Here is a 17,486-nt window from a genome sequence, read left to right on the forward strand (position 1 = left end):
TAGTGACTGAATACTAAAGTCAACCTAAGGATCCTAGTTTTCAGAGTGAACAGCACATTTGCACTCTGAAATCCAACATCAATGAAGTTTATCCAAAATGCACTTCAAAGAGAATGTTCCAAAAGAGATGGTCACTATTCAGACTTTTTGGTCCATGACTCAGTTGGGGCTTATATGAATACCCCCCTATTTTTTTTTTTTATTTTTCCTTTTTACAAGGAAGAACCAAGGCACTCTGACAGTAAGCTCAGATAATGAAACTACTGCACACAGCAGTTATCTTCACAAAAGACTAATAATCTATCTGCAGAACTGTGTATATGCATAATACTGCGACACATGTTATGTCAGAGTATTCCATTTGAAGGTGAACATGACCATTCCTGCAAACACTGCACAGAGACTTGGGTCATGATCTGTAGAGTGAGGAACTTTCTCTTTTCTCCCATCATGAAACAAAAACTGTTGAAATACAGCTCATTATCAACATAGTGTTTTTTTTTTGTTTTGGGGTGGGGTTTTGGGGGTGGAGTTTTGTTTGTTTTACACACTAGCTGCATTGATTTCATTCAGCCATTTCCCCAACACTCAACAAAACATTACCCAACACTACCAGTTTTTGAAAGAACCCAGTCACCCAATCAGCGCAACACAAATGTAATTCTGAGGTTGCAAAGGTAGGTTTTTGACAATCTTTGTATTAAGTGGTTTTAAGCCAATAAAGTGCTAGGAGAATATTCTTGCATTGTTGCAGTTAATTACTTCGTGTTAACTGAAATAAAAGCTGAACAGCAAAACTAAGTAGGAGACAACACAGAAGACATTGTTTTAAGGACACAAACACCATATACATCTTCAATGCTGAGAGGTACCCAAGACAAGGGGAAATTATATAAGATACCAGGAGAATGGTTAATGCTAGAAGTTGCACGCAATATATAATTTAAAAAAAAAAAAAAAAAGTATCATAGTGTTTTGAAGCGTAGTGACAACTGATCAGCTAGAAGTGGATCTGCTTCTATGCCTTTCAGCGTATCCTGGTGATCATGTGTCAGTTCAAACCCCAGTACCGCACATAATCTACGCAATGTTTCTATGATATTTACACCTTCTATTCAGTTGACCACCGCACTAGAACTAAAAGCCCATTCTGTACGTTTATACTCTACCTGCAGGATCCTGTCTTGTGCTGCCGGAGTTTTGGGAGTCCTTAGTGCTATGCTGTTGTTGGTCACATTATATTCAGACAGAAGAGTGCTGGAAGCCGAGTTTGTAATTCCAGATTCCTCAGCAGTCTGGCGTGCAATCTCACTTGCCTGGCCTACTTTTACAACTTCTTCAAGTTCTGTATCAGATATCTTTAAAAGAGAAAATTCCAAAGCATAGTAAGATAAAATACAACCAGAAGACCCACTCGATACAACAGAAATCACTGACTGGCATTGGCCTTATAAGTCATTTATTGATCAATGAATAGCTTACCTGAGGAGCTGGAAGCACTAGTTTACTTCTTTTTTTGGTGAATTCTGACACTCCACTGGTCTGTAGAATAGCTGAGGGCAAGTCTGACTCTTTTTTCCGTTTCATATGTTGTTTGTCTTTTTTGCGCTCTCTTCCCTCCCTTTCACTGTCATTATGGATAAGAGAATCATTTTAGAACACACAGAACAGCTACAAAGTAAAGCAAGCAAGCAAAGAGCAAAAAGCCTCTACCCTAATCAAAAGCTGGATATGCTGAAATAAAACATGTTGCAGGAAGAGTGAACCACCTTGTGGTGCAGAAGTTAAGTGATTAGATATGGTCTGCAGATCTTGCAGCAGAACCTACAACAAGGCAGTGTAATGCTTCTCAATTATGGAACTAGGCAACAGGTGGTTGCTTCAGCTACAATCAACAGGGTCATTAGAGCAAGAAAAAAAGAATCAGAGGATGTGAACAGTCTCTTTTTCTCCAGCAGCTGCTAAGGGAAGACGAACATCTTCTGTGGGAGATACTCTTCAGTATTTAATAAAAATGGTATTTTCTTCAAACAGCAATGGAGTCAGCCTGTGAAATCGTAAGCTTCAATTTGAAGGTCCTGCCAGACCCTCTAACTAAGAGCCATACAGAAAGAATCAGTTAGGTCACAAGCTAATAAACCAAATCGTACACAGTACTGGACCTACTCTCTCAGTAGAAAGCAGTTGGCAGAAGTAGTGGGAAATGCAACTGCACAATTAGATACGTACCATACAGCTCATGATGAAGATGGGCGTTTAATTTCTCAACTGCATGTTTTGGGATTTTTTTGGGGGAGGGGGAGAAATTAAGCATTTAAAGAGATTCTGCTTAAGAACAATTCCATCAAAAGTAATACTACAACAAGTAAAATCTACTTCTGTAAGCAATCTTAATAATGTTATTACTTGGAGAAAGGACTGCAAATACACAAGCAAATCTACTGCTAAAAGAAAATGAACCTTAAAGAACTTAACATTTCCATTTAAAAAGCAAGACTGTGCACAAGGAACTTTATTCTCACAGAAAAAAGTTCAACTGGACCTTTTAGAAAAATAAAAAAATACAGAAGACTGAAGAGGCAGAAGCAACCTGCACTACTGTCTGTCGCACGTTGTATTTCAGACATTTCCAGGACTTAACACATATATGTATCTCTCATAGTTTTTTTTCAAATATACTCTTCCCTCCTTAAGGAACACACTTACGATCTTAATTCTCCATCCAGGTCTTGCTGACGTAGCTTCCTGAAATCTGCATCCAGGGACTGGTAGTTTTCCTCTGATGTGTCATAAAAACCAGGGGCAGGCTTCTTTTCAAATGGAATTTCTGCATTATAATCCACACCTCTCTTCTTTTTTCTTTTCTTCTGGATCTCAATTCCAGCAGCCCGAAGTTCTCGTCTTTTCTGGAGAGCAGCAAGCCGTCTAAAGAAAACAGTAACACTACGTTATTTAAAGTGCATACCTATAGGTGGCTCCTGTATCCTAAGATCTGGTACTACTTTAATCAGTTGCTGCTGAGATAGGGCTGCATGTATTTATACAAGAATCAAGCTCTTGTCACAGATGACTATCAAAAAGTCTGCTTCTGCAACGACTTAAGGCTGTGCCTGACTTTATGCATTCTAAATGCTCCAGTCAACAAAAGCAGTCCCAGTATATGAAACTAAGCATAAGCTTACCTCGCTTCTTCCAGCTGCTTCTCTCTTGCTTTTCTTTTGGCCTTCTTTCCCTGTGTATTAGCCAGACGCGCTCTAGCTTCAGACAGCATTTCAAGTTCATCTACAATGGTACAGATAAATACAGCTATGAACTTGAACTTACCGATGGGAGTAAGGGAAAGAGTGACATTAAGATCAGAAAGCAACCTTTACAAGCTGAACGAATGAATGTTTTCACAGGCATTCTGCATGATCGCTAAACTAGTCTCCAAGTTGCTCCAATGTATCTTCTAAATCATTGGCCAGATGAAATGAAGACTTTAAGAAAAAAATGCCTAACGTTGAAAATAATTCAACTCAATGTATTTTCTAAATCACTGGCCAGGTGATTGATGATTGGCCAAACAAAGACCTTAAGAAAAAAATGTCTGATGTTGAAAATAATTCAACTACTTTCTACAACAAATCAAAATATCTACAGAAAGAGGCAAACTGACCACATCAATGAAATTTTTATTTCATTTACATCGTCATCTGAGAGTACTACATTAGAGAACTTGTTCATTTCATCTACATCCAGATCCAAGAGTGCTATATTTGTGAACCTGTCACTGTTCAAAAACACCGCTGGTCCACTCCTGGAATTTTAGCAATGTTCATTTTTTAGTTCATAACATTGCTATGTGCAAGGAAAAAAGCCGTGTAGTCCTCCTGTGCTTCAGCAGGGATTCATCTGGGAGGCGTGAGCTGATGGGAAAAGATGAAGATACAGAAATAAGAATCCAAACAAGCAGGGCAGCTGTCAAAGCAAAGAACAGTCCATCATGGCAAGAGATGACAAAGACAGATGAGAAGGCAGGAAACACACCAAGAAAAGGAAAAGAAAACTGGAAAAATATAACTGACTGGCCAGATAGAGAAATAAGACAAAGCCTGTAAGAAAAACATGATCTCGAGAGGGAAGAAAAAAAGACAAAAGAAACCCACGGTACAGAGGCTGTGTAAAAAGTAAAACCAGAGAGATCAGATTTCTGTCAAAAATGGTAAACAAACTACCTTACCTTCATCCATGTCAATAGGATCTGGCCTGGCTGGTTTGGTTTCTGGATTTGGATCAATTTCTCCAGGTTTAAGTTTCCGAGGATCATCAGCAGTTTCTTCCTCATTGTCTCTCTGAGCAGCTTTGTCCCTAAAAACACATTGTATGTAGGTCACAACTGGCTCTTTGTCCCCAAAGACTGATCAGAAAAGTAACCCTGTACTATGTACCATACATAAACCTGTTACACAATTACTGCAGAAAAGATTCACGAACATGGTACAGTTACATAACTGTAATTAGACAAAAGAAAGAAGCCAACATAGTAGTATATTAAAACAATAAAATATTATATAAAATACAATATTAACAAAGCTAATAGTAGAGAACTCTCCTTAGGTAATCCTTAACTGTAAGGACAAGAACTCAAGCAGTGTGACAAAATGAACAATCAAGAGTTTCCCATTATGCTTTTATACTCAACCAATTACATAAGAATTAAGAAAGCTCACAAAGGAAAACAGCACTTTCTTTCTCTTCTCATGGCCTAAAGAAACCCTCTGCAGCATACGGAGATGACACATGACAACGTGTTGTGTTTGTCTTTTTCTCTTCTCTCTCACACACTCACTCATGTTTATCAGTCAGTCAAAAAATACCCAAATAAACCTGAAATGGGAGCCCATAAAAAGCATCAACCTTGATACTCCTCTAGGCAGAATGACCTTCAGAAGCAAGAAAACATAGAGCTATCTCTATTCAAGCCTGCTCTCCCAGGTTGCAGGAGTTTCTTCTTTCAAGCTAGACACATCGACTGAAAAGAAACAGTCCTTAAGAACTTGCTTAAAAAAGGACATGGTCAGTTTGAAACCACCATACTTCAGCACCATGGGATAAAAGAATGACACATGGATACAGCAAACTCTGCAGATTTTCCTGGTATGCACCTCTAGCAAAACAGTAACTCACAGCAGAAATTCATAGTGTTCCAAACACTGTGCAGCAGTTCTCCCAATAATGGGGGCTATGGTTCTCCACTGGGTTGGCATTAGCTTGGCCAGGTGCAACAGTTTCTCCTCTTCTTCCCGTGACCACTCTGTCTTTTTGATGCTTGGGTCTAGCCATTCATACCTGGTAAAAAGTGGAAAAATTAAGGACAACAGAGCCAAGCTATCCATTGTTTTGTCTTGAATTAATTCAGAGCAGTATTTACCCTAATTATCACAAGGAGATTTCAAAATCTTGTCATGCAAATTTCACCCAAGTTTTTCCTGTACAAAAGAGTATTACTCCGGAGTATTTTTGTGACATATCTATTTGAGCTTGAAAATTTATCCAACACTTTTCATACAGATATTGCCACTTCTTCCTTTCCCCTTCTCTATTCTCGCAAAGTAAGGAGTCACAAAATTAATCCAGAAAAAGAAAAGTAAAAATCACAACAACCAAAGTTACCAAAAATGGTAGATTTGTTTGGTCTGGGTCCTTCAACAGTTATTTTACAAATCTTTAACTGTGCCAGTACTGTTACCTTTATATAGAAGTATTCTAATGAATATGTGCAGTTCAGTACTTGAGAAACTAAGTCTGATTCCAAAATAGATTCGTACTACCTGTATTTGCATTCATTTTAAGCTTCTATTTTTTATATCAACTGAAATTCCACAGTGCAATTTCTAAACACTTATCCTCAAGCCAAACTATCATGAAAAATTAGAAAGTTATCTGTAAGAGAGATTAGTATCTCACTATTTTTTACTTAATTGGAAATACTCACTTTGATTAAAAACATGTAAATACGGAAAAAAATAATGTACACCATTTCAAGTGATCTTGCATTTACTGACACTGCAGTCACTGGCAAAAGGAACATTTGGCTACTTTTGTTCAATTACTTTCGAGCAATAGGAATTCAAAATATCCACAATAGCAGAAATCAAACAATCTTAAAACTGTTGTTTCTCTGTGGACATAAATTAATCTGTGGTGACTTCTAAATTCCCACTAATTATGAATCTCTGATGCCCAGACATGGCATTTTTCACTTACCATCTGGCTTTGCACTGCTTTGCTGATTTTCTATGTAATAAAGAAGCAATACGAGACCACTGGTTTTTCCCATATTTCATCACAGCTGCTTTCAGAATTTCATCCTTTAAAAAAAAAAAAAAAGAATACTATTACGGATCACAAAAGAGAAAGTTTGAGCTTAAGCAGAGGAGAACATGCTGAAGTTCATCTAATGAGCTTACCCAGTGGAAACAGCACAGCACTGCTGCTTCTTGTCCACATTTTATCCTGAAGGTGAATAAGGATTTGTATTTCAAAAGCCAATGAAATCAATAAAGATTAAATGGAAAAGTGCTGATTATTGTGGCCTGTTTCACAGACCTGACAGAACTTCCAAAACAATTACCTTCAATGCTCTCTAATGCAGAGTTTTTAAAGATTCTGAATGTCTTCCCTGAAGAACACCAATAGAGAGGTAGCAAAGTTGTCTGGTAATGCCACAACATTTGGAAAAATGAAAAAAAAGTGACAGATACCTCTGGGTGTCTTGTTTTAAATAATACCGTATTTTGGGGGTTTGCATATTTTAATGCAAATGGAATATATACCTATCAAAGGAATATGCTGTTAAAAAAAAAGTATTGCAACAAACGAAGGAACTTTATAGTAAGTTTTTAATCTTAAAATATATCCCTTTAATGTTCAGAATGTAACATCCCAAAGTGCTGATCCCAAAGGTTAGAAACTCGGTGGGGGGAGGGGGGAGAAGTAATGGATTCAGCTTGGGAGCCAGACTGTTCATATACATCAAAGTGTGCAGTGAGATTTGATCAAAAGCTAAAGTCCTATCAATTGTCTGCCAATCCATCCATCAATCCCTCTCTCCCCTCCCCCCAGATAAATGGGTTCATTATTTCTGGTTTCCTCACAGGTCAGAAAGCGGTATTTTAAATGCATCAAAGCTATTCTTGCAGCCTTGTCAACAACAGATGTTCCTCTTCTGTATCCCATAAGTACTTGTAGTTGTGTTCGGAACGTGTTCAGCTGTACCGTGCAGACGCTAGTCATCAAGGACAGCTACTCTGTCTAGCACAGGCATCTCTCAGAGTGCACAGCAGCTTTAACTGCACACTGATGATGAGCTTTGGCTTGAGCTGCTACAGGAAACAATTTGTGTAATATCTATTAAGAAATAAATAATAAATCCTCTTGTTTTTTAAAATTTACTTGGTGTTATATGGCATACACTAGCCATACTGATGACATTAGCAAGCTTTTTTGCAAGTAATGGGTCATTTTCCTAATGACCTGATATCAACTGGTTCCACTTTCTGTAAATTTAATGCTGTATGTATAAGCAAAATACTAATTAAAAAAATAGTACCTAGGACAGCAGCTTCATCCCTGGTACACAAAAATGGATGAAACAATGATCTATTTAACCCACTGCTCTTTCTCTTAACAGTGACCAAAATTAGTCACTTATGGTAGAACATAAGAACAGGGTAAGCACATAGTCCTTCTTATCCCCTGCTGACTTCCAATTTAGCTGCCTCCTGGCACAGAGCCAATATGTCACAAGTGGTTAAAAGCACATGCAGTACATTTTCCAGCACACAATACGTTTCTTTCCACTATTTTTTCTCACTGCTTTTTGGAACTATTTACATGCCTAGTGTTCACAGTGTACACTGGCAGAGTTCTGGATTTAACAGTGTTGGGCATCTCCTTTTGCTTTAAACATGCCATCTAATAAAACCAACATCCTTGATTTCCCATGTTATTATTTTCCTTTTCACGATCAGTTGCAGTTCTGAAAGCATGTGATGGCAAAACTTGGAGAGGGGTGGGGTTTTCGGCAAAACTTGGAGAGGGGTGGGGTTTTCTGCTCTTTTTTGAACGGCATGTGAGTTTCTGTGTATAAGACACTTCAGGCTGCTGATGAAAAGCCTATACCCATCTTCACCATTTCCGCATTTGGACGAGTCTTCAAGGGCAAGAGATGCCAGCTCCCTCGTACCCCTAGAGAATAAGAATTCTGCCTATGCAGTATAAGACACACTCCAGCCTACGAAAGGGACATCTCCGAGGACAACACGGCCCACGCATCCCCTCCAGCTGCTCTGTGCACGCTCTCTCCAGGGGGCAGGGACAGGACACACGCATGGCTGAGCTTCCCGTCCTCCCCAAGACGCAGCCCTCAGAAGAAACAACACCGGCTTGACCTCTGCCCACTAGGACAGGGGGTCAAGGCTGCCGAGGAATCAAGCCCACCAGAGCGACAGCGCCTGCAGACGCCGAACCCCCTCCGTCCCCTGCTACAGAGGGCCCGGGCAGACCCCAGTCTCGCCCCAGCCCCGCACCACTACGAGACACCCCACAACATGAGGCCCCTGCGCATGCGCACCCCGACCCCTCCACCAGCGCCTGCGCACTCGCCCAGGACACCCCCACCCCCCCATGCGCTGAGGCCCCAGCCCGGGGGGGGGGGGGGGGGGGGCGGGGGATTACAGCCAGCAAAGTCCTACCTCGGTGTTCCGCCACACACCGCCTTTAATCATAATCCGCGGCATCTTAGCGGCGAAGGGCGGCGGGGCTCAAAGCCCTGCCGAGAAAAAGCGGTGAAAGAAAGGAAACGCCGCTCGCCTCAGCGGGGCCGGCCGAGAGCCCGCGCAGGCGCCCTGCGCGCTAAAGGGGAGCGCTCTGCGCAGGCGCAGAGGGGAGGGGCGGCACGGTTGGCGCAGGTGCACGGGGAGGGCACGGGGGGGCGCTGGCTGCTCTGCGCATGCGCGGGCTCTCGGGCCGGTGCTCTGCGCTAGCGCCACCTGTGGGCTGGAGGTGCGCACGGCGGAGGGGCACGGGCCTGCTCTTAAATGCTGACGTGACTCTTCATGAAGGTGTGTTAAATTCCCCAGCGGACACAAATGGGGAAGGGGACAGAAGAAAATCAGATTTCACCAACGTTATATGTGCCCAGGTGGCCAAGAAGGCCAACAGCATCCTGGCTTGTATCAGGAATAGTGTGGCCAGCAGGAGCAGGGAGGTGATTGTCCCCCTGTACTCGGCGCTGGTGAGGCTGCACCTGGAATACTGTGTCCAGTTTTGGGCCCCTCAATACAAGAAGGACATTGAGGTGCTCGAGCGTGTTCAGAGAAGGGCAACAAGGCTGGTGAAGGGTCTGGAGCACAGGCCTTATGAGGAGCGGTTGAGGGAGCTGGGGTTGTTTAGCCTAGAGAAGAGGAGGCTGAGGGGAGACCTTATCGCTCTCTCCAACTGCCTGAAAGGAGGGTGTAGTGAGGTGGGTGTTGGGCTCTTCTGCCAAGTAGTTAGCGATCGGACGAGAGGAAATGGGCTCAAGCTGCACCAGGGGAGGTTTAGGTTGGATATTAGGAAAAATTTCTTCATGGAAAGAGTGGTCAAGCATTGGAACAGGCTGCCCAGAGAGGTGGTGGAGTCACCATCCCTGGAAGCATTCAAAAAATGGGTAGATGTGGCACTTCGGGACATGGTTTAGCAGGCATGGTGGTGCCGGGTTGATGATTGGAATGATGATGTTAGAGGTCCTTTCCAACCTTAATGAATCTGTTCCAGTTTTACTTTCATTATAAATAATCCAGCCACCAAGCCAGGAAACATGAAATTACTACTCTGCCCTTAATTGGTTTAGTGGTGGCCTTGGCAATGTTAGGTTAATGGTTGGACTGGGTGATCTTAAAGGTCTTTTCCAACCTAAACGATTATATGATTCTATGATTTCCAGTGTGTTTTGTTAATTTGAGAAAAACACGTCCATTTACATGGACGCACCGTAGCCCAAACGAAAATCAAGGTAGTAACAGTAACATACAGCAAAGTCAAATAAAAATTGTTCTGTTTCCTTCCTGTAGATAAATCTGGTTGATGGTTAACCACATTGCAGCATGGCCTTATTCACTGATACTAATTTGCTTCACCCCGTGTTTAACTTTTATTCACTTACTCAGTAGATGCACAGCAGATAAAATGACACCTGTTTGCTCAAGTTCTTTGTCATGAGTGTGACTTCCTATCACATTTTACTGTTTTCTCCAAATTCCAGATGCATTCATAAATAAAATTAAGCAATTTTTTTCGGTTGAAATAGAAAGCTTCATAGTATGATTTAGAAAAGGCTTTGATTTTTGTTACAACTCTGCAAGAATAAAAAATAGTACAGTTTTAGCTAGCAAAAAAAAAAAAACCAAACAGCCTGTGTCCTTATTTTAAAATGAGTATGCCTTTATATTTAAATTTCTCTGACTTGGCACTGAAAATCACTTCCAATACCCAAAGTGCAGTGCGTTGCATAAGGAACAGAGGGGAACCTCATGAGTCATGAAACACTTTATTTATTTTTATTAGAGGCAACCACATGGAAGAAGTATTTTTACAAACTCATCAAGCTCCATCTGAAAATGTCTTCTGTTGTTTTTACTTATAACTAAAATAAACTTATGCTGTTTACAAACTCTTTTAAAAATTTCCTTTAATTAATTTACCCCCCTTAAATTGGGCTCCCTTCTTCATCAGTGTACACCATACTTTTGAACAATTATTCTCTATCAGATTTAGCTTTCCTAGTCTCATCTGATACATAGGCTTACAATTCTCTTCACCACTTTTCTTTCCTCTTTGAACTTTTCTTCAAATAAATGATCAGAATCATACACTAATGCAGGTAAAAATTCCTCCACACTTGTATAACAGTGTTAGTATTTCCCTGAAATGCTTTTCTTTATTCCTATCAGGACAACGTTCTTCTTTCTCACAGCTGTATCAGGTGTTAGCTCAATCATTCTAACATGTGAATCACTCATTCCCAAACGGCGACTTCCCAGATTGTAGTAAAAACATCTGTAACCACCAGCGTTCAGGGTCACAGGTACTTACTTGTCTGATTTTACCACAACTAGAAAGAACTATACTGCTTAAATACCTTTGCTGATCTGGCCTTAAATACATGCATCTATTCATCAGTTTCAATCCACTCTTGGAAAATCACGTTCTGAATCACAGAATGGCTGCAGGACTTCGGAAGGTCATCTGGTCCAAACCCCTGCTCAAGCAGGGCTACCCAGAGCTGGTTGCCCAGGACCACATCGAGATGGCTTTTGAATATCTCCGAAGAGGGAGACCCCACCATCTCTCTGGGCAACCACTTCCAACCCGTCTCCTACATTACCAGAAAGCCTCTGCAAGGTATTATCTGTATTTATAAAGAAAAGCATACATTTGAGAGCAGTAAAAAAGCAGTGGTAGTTTCACGTTTACATTCTCTAAATTAAACTATAGGTTTACTCTGCTGTGTCATGGAGTGAACTATAATGTTAGGGGACAGTTACCACCAGCCCTTTGCCCCTGTCTTCCCTCATACAAGAGGGTAACACCGCTGTCATCAATACCACTGAACATACTACAGTCAGTGATGTCCACACAAAGTTTCTAGCAGTGTGTAACTCTATAAAACAAGCAAAGATTTGTCTAAATTTCAGTATCAAGTGGAAGAAGCATCTGTCCGTCTTCACCATACCAGGTAACAACTGCTGTTTGGCACAGGTGGTCCTTACACGTGGTATCTTAGATGCACAGTAAAGCTCTTCAACAAAATAAATTCTACAGTTCAAGATACTGCTAAGGTTTTCCATGTAACTAAGTAGTCTTTGCAATGTATCAGCAAGTGGTTAAATTAACAGAAGTTCTTTGAAAAGTACGCTATTGTCTATTTTAAGAAACAAAGAGCACAGTAACTACCAGCCGGAGAAAAGATAAGGCATTTCATACTAGCTTAACATCAGACATTTACATAAAATTGAAGATTAATTTAAGGATTCTCAGTATAAAATATCTGATTAAGGATAACACTACCATTTCTGTCAGACTACTCAAAGAATTATCAAAACTACAGACAAGGTAACTGCCTAATAAACCTTTCATATATACACACATATAGAAACCATTTTCATATCCCAATTATCCAGTGATGACATGAATCTTTTGTTTCTGTAACTTTCTGAGATACTATTTTTTTTCTCTTGCAAGTATTGCAAGAGAACCTGGGAGTAGGCAATGTAACTTTCAGCAGATGGGAGGCAGCATTAAGCCTCCAAACACATTGACAATTTTTAAATGAAAAATTATTACTATACCATATGTTGTGCGCTTCTTTCCCTCCCTTTACACATTATTTCAGTTAGACAAGAGATGTTTCTCAGAAGAACCTGGAGCAAACAGCACCCCAAGTTTCACTCTCTGGACCAAAACGCCAGATGCATCCATTACCGGACATCGTTCTGGGGACAGCAGGGGAATGTAAAGCAATGAACAAATTCAGGACATGCAAACCTCTCCAGAACCGAGTGCCAACTTGCAGTTCCCAAGCTTACATTCCAAGCTTATGTTGCCGCTTATGCTTTTCCAGAAGTTTTTTGGTAGGCAGCATCACATTACACTTTCCACACTTGTACTTTTTTGTGTGTGTTTTTACATGTTTTTGGAAAGCACGTTTATCTACCGTAGAAAATTTACACCTTCTGCAGTGCAACTTTAAATGAGTCTGTAAGTGGCGCTTCAGGTGGCTAGATGTGCGGAAAGCGACAGCGCACTGACTGCACTTGAAGGGCTTCTCACCTGTATGGATTCTCAAGTGTGGCTTCAAGTTTCCATTGTGGGCTGTGGAATAGCCACACTCTTCACACGTGTACGTTTTGACAGGTAGCTGCTTTTGCTCATAGAGACAGCCAGTAGATGAGCTTTCCTCACAAGAGTGTGAAGCCAGATGCTGTTTCAAGGACAGCCATTTGTTTGTAGAATAGTCACAGTTCCTGCACTTGAGATGCTCCATATTAAAATGTGTGACTCTGTGTCTTCTCAGGTGACTGGAAGTACGAAACTTCTTCTGACAAACACTGCAGCTGTAAGGTTTCTCACCTGTGTGAGTTCTTACATGTAGTTCAAGGTTGCTTAAAATGTAAGTAGCGTACTCGCACTCTACGCACTGATAGAATCGTGGCTGACTTTGTGCTAGCGAATCATTTTCTTTGCACCTCTGGACATCTGGCTGTACTCCACAGACTTCCGAAGCAAGCAAGGAATGGACGCCGTTTGAACCTTCCGAGGAATGAAAATCTGTTTCTGGACACATGCCTACACGCATTTCATGATGCAATTCAAGATTCTCTAAACGGCTATCTGCATAGAGGCAATGGCCAAACTCATATCCATTCTTTACATGAACGAGGCTGTGTTTCTGCAAATGGTTTGATGTTTTAAATGTCTTATTGCATTCTTTACACACAAATGGTCTTTCATCTGTATGTATTTTTAGGTGCAGCTTAAAGTCGCTATGAACAGAGGTAGCATAATTGCAGTGTCTGCACTTGTACATTTTGAACGTAGACAGATTGGAAGGCCACGTATCCTTTAAGTTTTCCACAAATTTATGATACGCATCATCATCTTGAACTTGTGAATGAGAGGCCTTGGAGTTGAAGAGAGGTTCCTCTTTGCAAATGACAGTGTCCATTTTGTATGAATTCAGAGGAACTTCTGATCTATTCCCAGTAATAGGTAAGCTCTTGCTTCCATGGCTGTTTTCAGGCAATTTCTTTCCAGAGCATATTTTCTTGTTGTCCCGCACATCACCTGCCCGCTCAAAGTCTACTTCTGAAGCCAGCCTTCCCCCACTGAGACAATCCTTTTCTTTACCGGAAAGAGACAGAGAAACATGGTCCTGGGAATCACTGTCAACTTTGCGTATTTTGCTGTTATGATATTCATTGCTCTGATTTGTACAACCATTAGCAGCAGCCTTAAACTGTTCATGAAACTTCTTATGAAAGCTGAGATGTCCTCTAGTGTAAAACACTACGTTACACTCATCACATGTATAATTCTTTAAGGGTCTTCGAGTTCTCTTTCCTCTGCTTACAAAGTCGAGTTGCTGCCCTTGGCATGTTTCTTTGCCTGCATGTAATCTTCTGTGTCTCTTTAACCCAGCGGTACTTGTGAATGCCGACTGGCAGAACTCACAGGAATAGGGTTTAGCCCCTGTGTGTATGTAGCTATGCCTTACCATGCTGGCAAAATATAACGAAAAAAAGGTGCAAAACCTGCACTGGTACAGCTTATACCCAGCATGCCAGTACATGTGATTTAACAGAGAGGATAAGCTAATGCAGGAGTAATCACATTGAGGACACTGGTAAGGTGGTCTCTCTTTATGTCCCTTCATGTGATGAACAAAAATCCTAGGATTTGATGAAGCAAAGAAACAAATTTTGCAGGAAAAACTAACTGGCACACCCAGAGGTGTAAAGTCCCTTTCAATTTTGATGAAAAACTTCTCATATTTACTTTCTTTTTTCTTGGTCTCAGATTTTCTTTCTTCAGATCTTCTCTGCCTAACTTTTCTCGCATTTATTCTATTTTTTCTTGCTTTTTGCAACCTAGTCATTTTCTTATGAAATTTAAGGTGATTCTTAAGGTTGACAGAAAAGAAAAAGGTTCTTTTACAAAAGCAGCATTTATGTATTTTCTTATCTTTATGAGCTGAATAAACATGTTTCTTTAGATGTGAACTGCATTTATATGCAGAACTACAAAACCTGCACTTCAAATTCAATCTTTGATGGTTATTTATAGAACAAGACGCTTTAGAAAGAGGTTTGATGGTCACACTGCTACTTAGCCATGATAAACCTTCTTGCTGGCTTTGGAATTCTTCTGGGCTTGCATGAGGAGAAACAACTTTTTGTTGCCGATATCTTTTTTTCAGAAATGGTGTTAATGTCTTATAAATGTGCTCTCCAGTAGTATTTGATTCAGCAGAAGTGGAAGCTTTCATCTCCGGTTTCCCTGTGTCTTTTAGCAATTCTTCTGAAGTAAGAGAACACCCATTAAGAACTGGAGCAGAACTATTATAGGTACATTTCAGTTCTTCTTTCACATCATGTTCCAAAAGAGAACTCAGAGTTTCATCTTCAAATTTGCTACTCTTTCTGTTATCAGCTTCACCATCTCCATTCTTTGAAGAATCAGGATCTACAGGGGGATAAAAAGTCACATGCATGACCTTTCATACAGTCACCAACGTTCATGATTAATTGGTAGTAATAATCCCAAATTGACTCACGACTTGCTTGCTCTTCACTCCTTTTGCTTTCTTAATATTTTCCCATCTCCACTTCTTTTCTAATGTCTTTCTCTGTGTCCATCCATGTCCCTCCCCCTCCGCCCCCCCCCAATTTAAATAATGATTTAAGACAAGAAATCCTAGGTAGGAGCCTCCCTTTTTCCACCTCCTCTTTTCACTCAAAGCTCTGAATTCCACATGACAACACTGCATCCCCTACAGTTTTTAATGAAACAGCTTTATGCCAGAATTCCTATGAAAGTACTGTCACTGAACTTTGCTAGGGCTCCGTTCTCACAAGTGTGACACTTCTGCTGTCTTCTGTCTGTTAGAAGGGCAACTACTCTTAGTACTTCTCTATGCCTTTCTTCCTGAAGGACTTCCATTTGCGATATGGAATGGTGGAGTTTAAACTTAAATTATGCCTCTCCCAGTCTCTGCTTATATTGATGAGTTACCACCTGTTAGTTTTCTCTCCCTAATATCTCTAACTGGGATAAAAAACCTTCAACCTAAGTTTTTATTTTCAGATCTTTTTCCCTAGTGAAAGGCTGCCCTTCTGCAAACTGCAGCAGAATGAAACAGTACCAATTAATTGTAGTTCCACTATTTTTCACAGGAGTCTGTGGAAGAACTAAGCACAGTCCAGCCAATATTGTCTTTCTGCTGCACACAATATTAATCTATGTTGAATGCTTACTCTAAAATAAACAGGTTTGGCATTCTTCCTATACACTTTCCTATTTCAAAAACTTGAGATTTACCAGATTTGTTAAACTCTTGCACTAGTCTTATTAATAAGTTACCTTCAGTTTCAACACTTGTCTCCATGTCCTCGTGGATTTCCGGTTGTTTCTCTTGACTGCCATCAGAAAGAACACCTGCAACACTGACGGGTTCCTCTTCTTGTCTGGATATCGCTGCCAATGTCAACTGTTTGCTTGTCTTGATGGTATCATCTCTAACCTCACTGCCAGGAGGGGAGAGGAGAGGAGGAATCTTCTGAAAGCCATCATCACCATCACATTCTTTTCCGTCACTCGTTTTGTTTATTTCTGTAAGCTCTGCTTTGCAAGACGATGTAGGCAACACATAGTTTTGACTACATTCATCTGTGCCTGCATCACTTAAAGGTGATTTTGATCTGTTACACACACTCTCAGCAGCCCATTTTTCTTCAGAATATTTCATACTGCTATCCTTATTTGAAGCAGTCTTGCTCTCTTCCCAAACGCTTAAACTGTTACCGTCATTTGAAGGTGTCACATTGGTTTCCAGGAAAACGCTATTGTTTAAGTTAACCTCCTGCTCCTCCTCCCCCTTCAACTCAGGAAGCGACGCTGCTTGCTCCTCAGCACCCTCTTGGAGAAAATCATCATCGCTCAGCACAAAGACAGTGATCGGCAGAACAATTTCGAAGACATCCGCCTCTGAGGACAGGAAAAGAGAGCGCTCATACTATTTCCAGAAATACCTCAAGCGACCGCGGGCCACCGACTCCCCCACTGCGCATGCGCAGGCCCAGGCCGCCGCTGCGCCGGCCCCGCCCCCCCCAGGATGGGGGAGGGTGGGGGAGGGGGCTGAGCCGCCCCCCCCGCTTCCCCGGTCCCTCGCGGCCCTCAGCCCTGCCCGGTCGGAGCCCCGCTGGGTCCCTACCAGGGAAACGGGCACCTACCGCTGTCGCCCGCCGGCTCCGCGCTGCGCTGCTCCACCGACATCTCCCGGCCCGGCCCGCAGCCGCCGGCCTCCGCGCTCCGGTCAAGCAGCCCCCGCCTCACGGCCGCCGCCGCCTCGCGCATGCGCCGGCCTGGCGCGCGTGCGCACGGGGGCGGGCGGGGGGCGGGGCGGCGCGTCGCCATGGAGGCGTATGCGGGGCTGCCGCCTCCTGATTGGAGGGGAGCGGCAGGGGGCGTGGCCTGAGAAGGGGTGAGGTGTCCGCTTCCCTGAGGTAACCGCGAGCGGCGGGCGGGTCGGGCTGGCGGTCAGCGTGCTCGCTTTTAAATGGTTTAAAAACCAGTTTAATCACCCGTTACCCTGACAGGAGCACCCCAGCGGTGGGCAGGGAGGGGTTTTCAAAAGCTTAGCGAAATCTATTCCTATTTTAAGCAAAACGAAGCGATAAGGTATC

General features: G+C 41.9%; 2 protein-coding genes across 2 annotated transcripts in view; both read right to left on the reverse strand.

Moving 5' to 3' along the window:
* CDC5L (cell division cycle 5 like) overlaps positions 1–8,874 on the reverse strand; it is a 36,317-nt gene extending 27,443 nt beyond the window's left edge. The window contains exons 1-8 of the mRNA XM_075707104.1: positions 8,739–8,874; positions 6,250–6,353; positions 5,170–5,331; positions 4,223–4,350; positions 3,183–3,282; positions 2,707–2,925; positions 1,483–1,627; positions 1,170–1,358 (exon numbers count right to left, since the gene is read on the reverse strand). Of these exons, the coding sequence (XP_075563219.1) occupies positions 1,170–1,358; positions 1,483–1,627; positions 2,707–2,925; positions 3,183–3,282; positions 4,223–4,350; positions 5,170–5,331; positions 6,250–6,353; positions 8,739–8,783 (1,092 nt within the window). The 5' untranslated portion in view covers positions 8,784–8,874. The remainder of the gene's footprint in view (positions 1–1,169; positions 1,359–1,482; positions 1,628–2,706; positions 2,926–3,182; positions 3,283–4,222; positions 4,351–5,169; positions 5,332–6,249; positions 6,354–8,738) is intronic.
* A 1,741-nt stretch (positions 8,875–10,615) lies between these two features.
* Positions 10,616–17,157, reverse strand: LOC104036075 (uncharacterized). The gene is made up of 3 exons (XM_075706708.1): positions 17,034–17,157; positions 16,165–16,788; positions 10,616–15,267 (listed from the first exon to the last, which is right to left on the reverse strand). The coding sequence occupies exons 1-3, from the start codon at positions 17,155–17,157 to the stop codon at positions 12,608–12,610; spliced, it is 3,408 nt and encodes a 1,135-aa protein (XP_075562823.1). The 3' UTR covers positions 10,616–12,607.
* Positions 17,158–17,486: the final 329 nt, after the last annotated feature.

The sequence above is a fragment of the Pelecanus crispus genome, chromosome 3, assembly GCF_030463565.1.
Source record: "Pelecanus crispus isolate bPelCri1 chromosome 3, bPelCri1.pri, whole genome shotgun sequence".
Lineage (NCBI taxonomy): Eukaryota > Metazoa > Chordata > Aves > Pelecaniformes > Pelecanidae > Pelecanus > Pelecanus crispus.

Coding starts and splice junctions, on each gene's coding strand:
- LOC104036075 (XM_075706708.1), bottom strand. CDS start 17,157: ATGCGCGAGGCGGCGGCGGCCGTGAGGCGGGGGCTGCTTGACCGGAGC. Junction 16,789..17,033: donor GGAGCCGGCGGGCGACAGCG/GTAGGTGCCCGT, acceptor TCCTGTCCTCAG/AGGCGGATGTCTTCGAAATT. Junction 15,268..16,164: donor GACAAGTGTTGAAACTGAAG/GTAACTTATTAA, acceptor ATCCCCCTGTAG/ATCCTGATTCTTCAAAGAAT.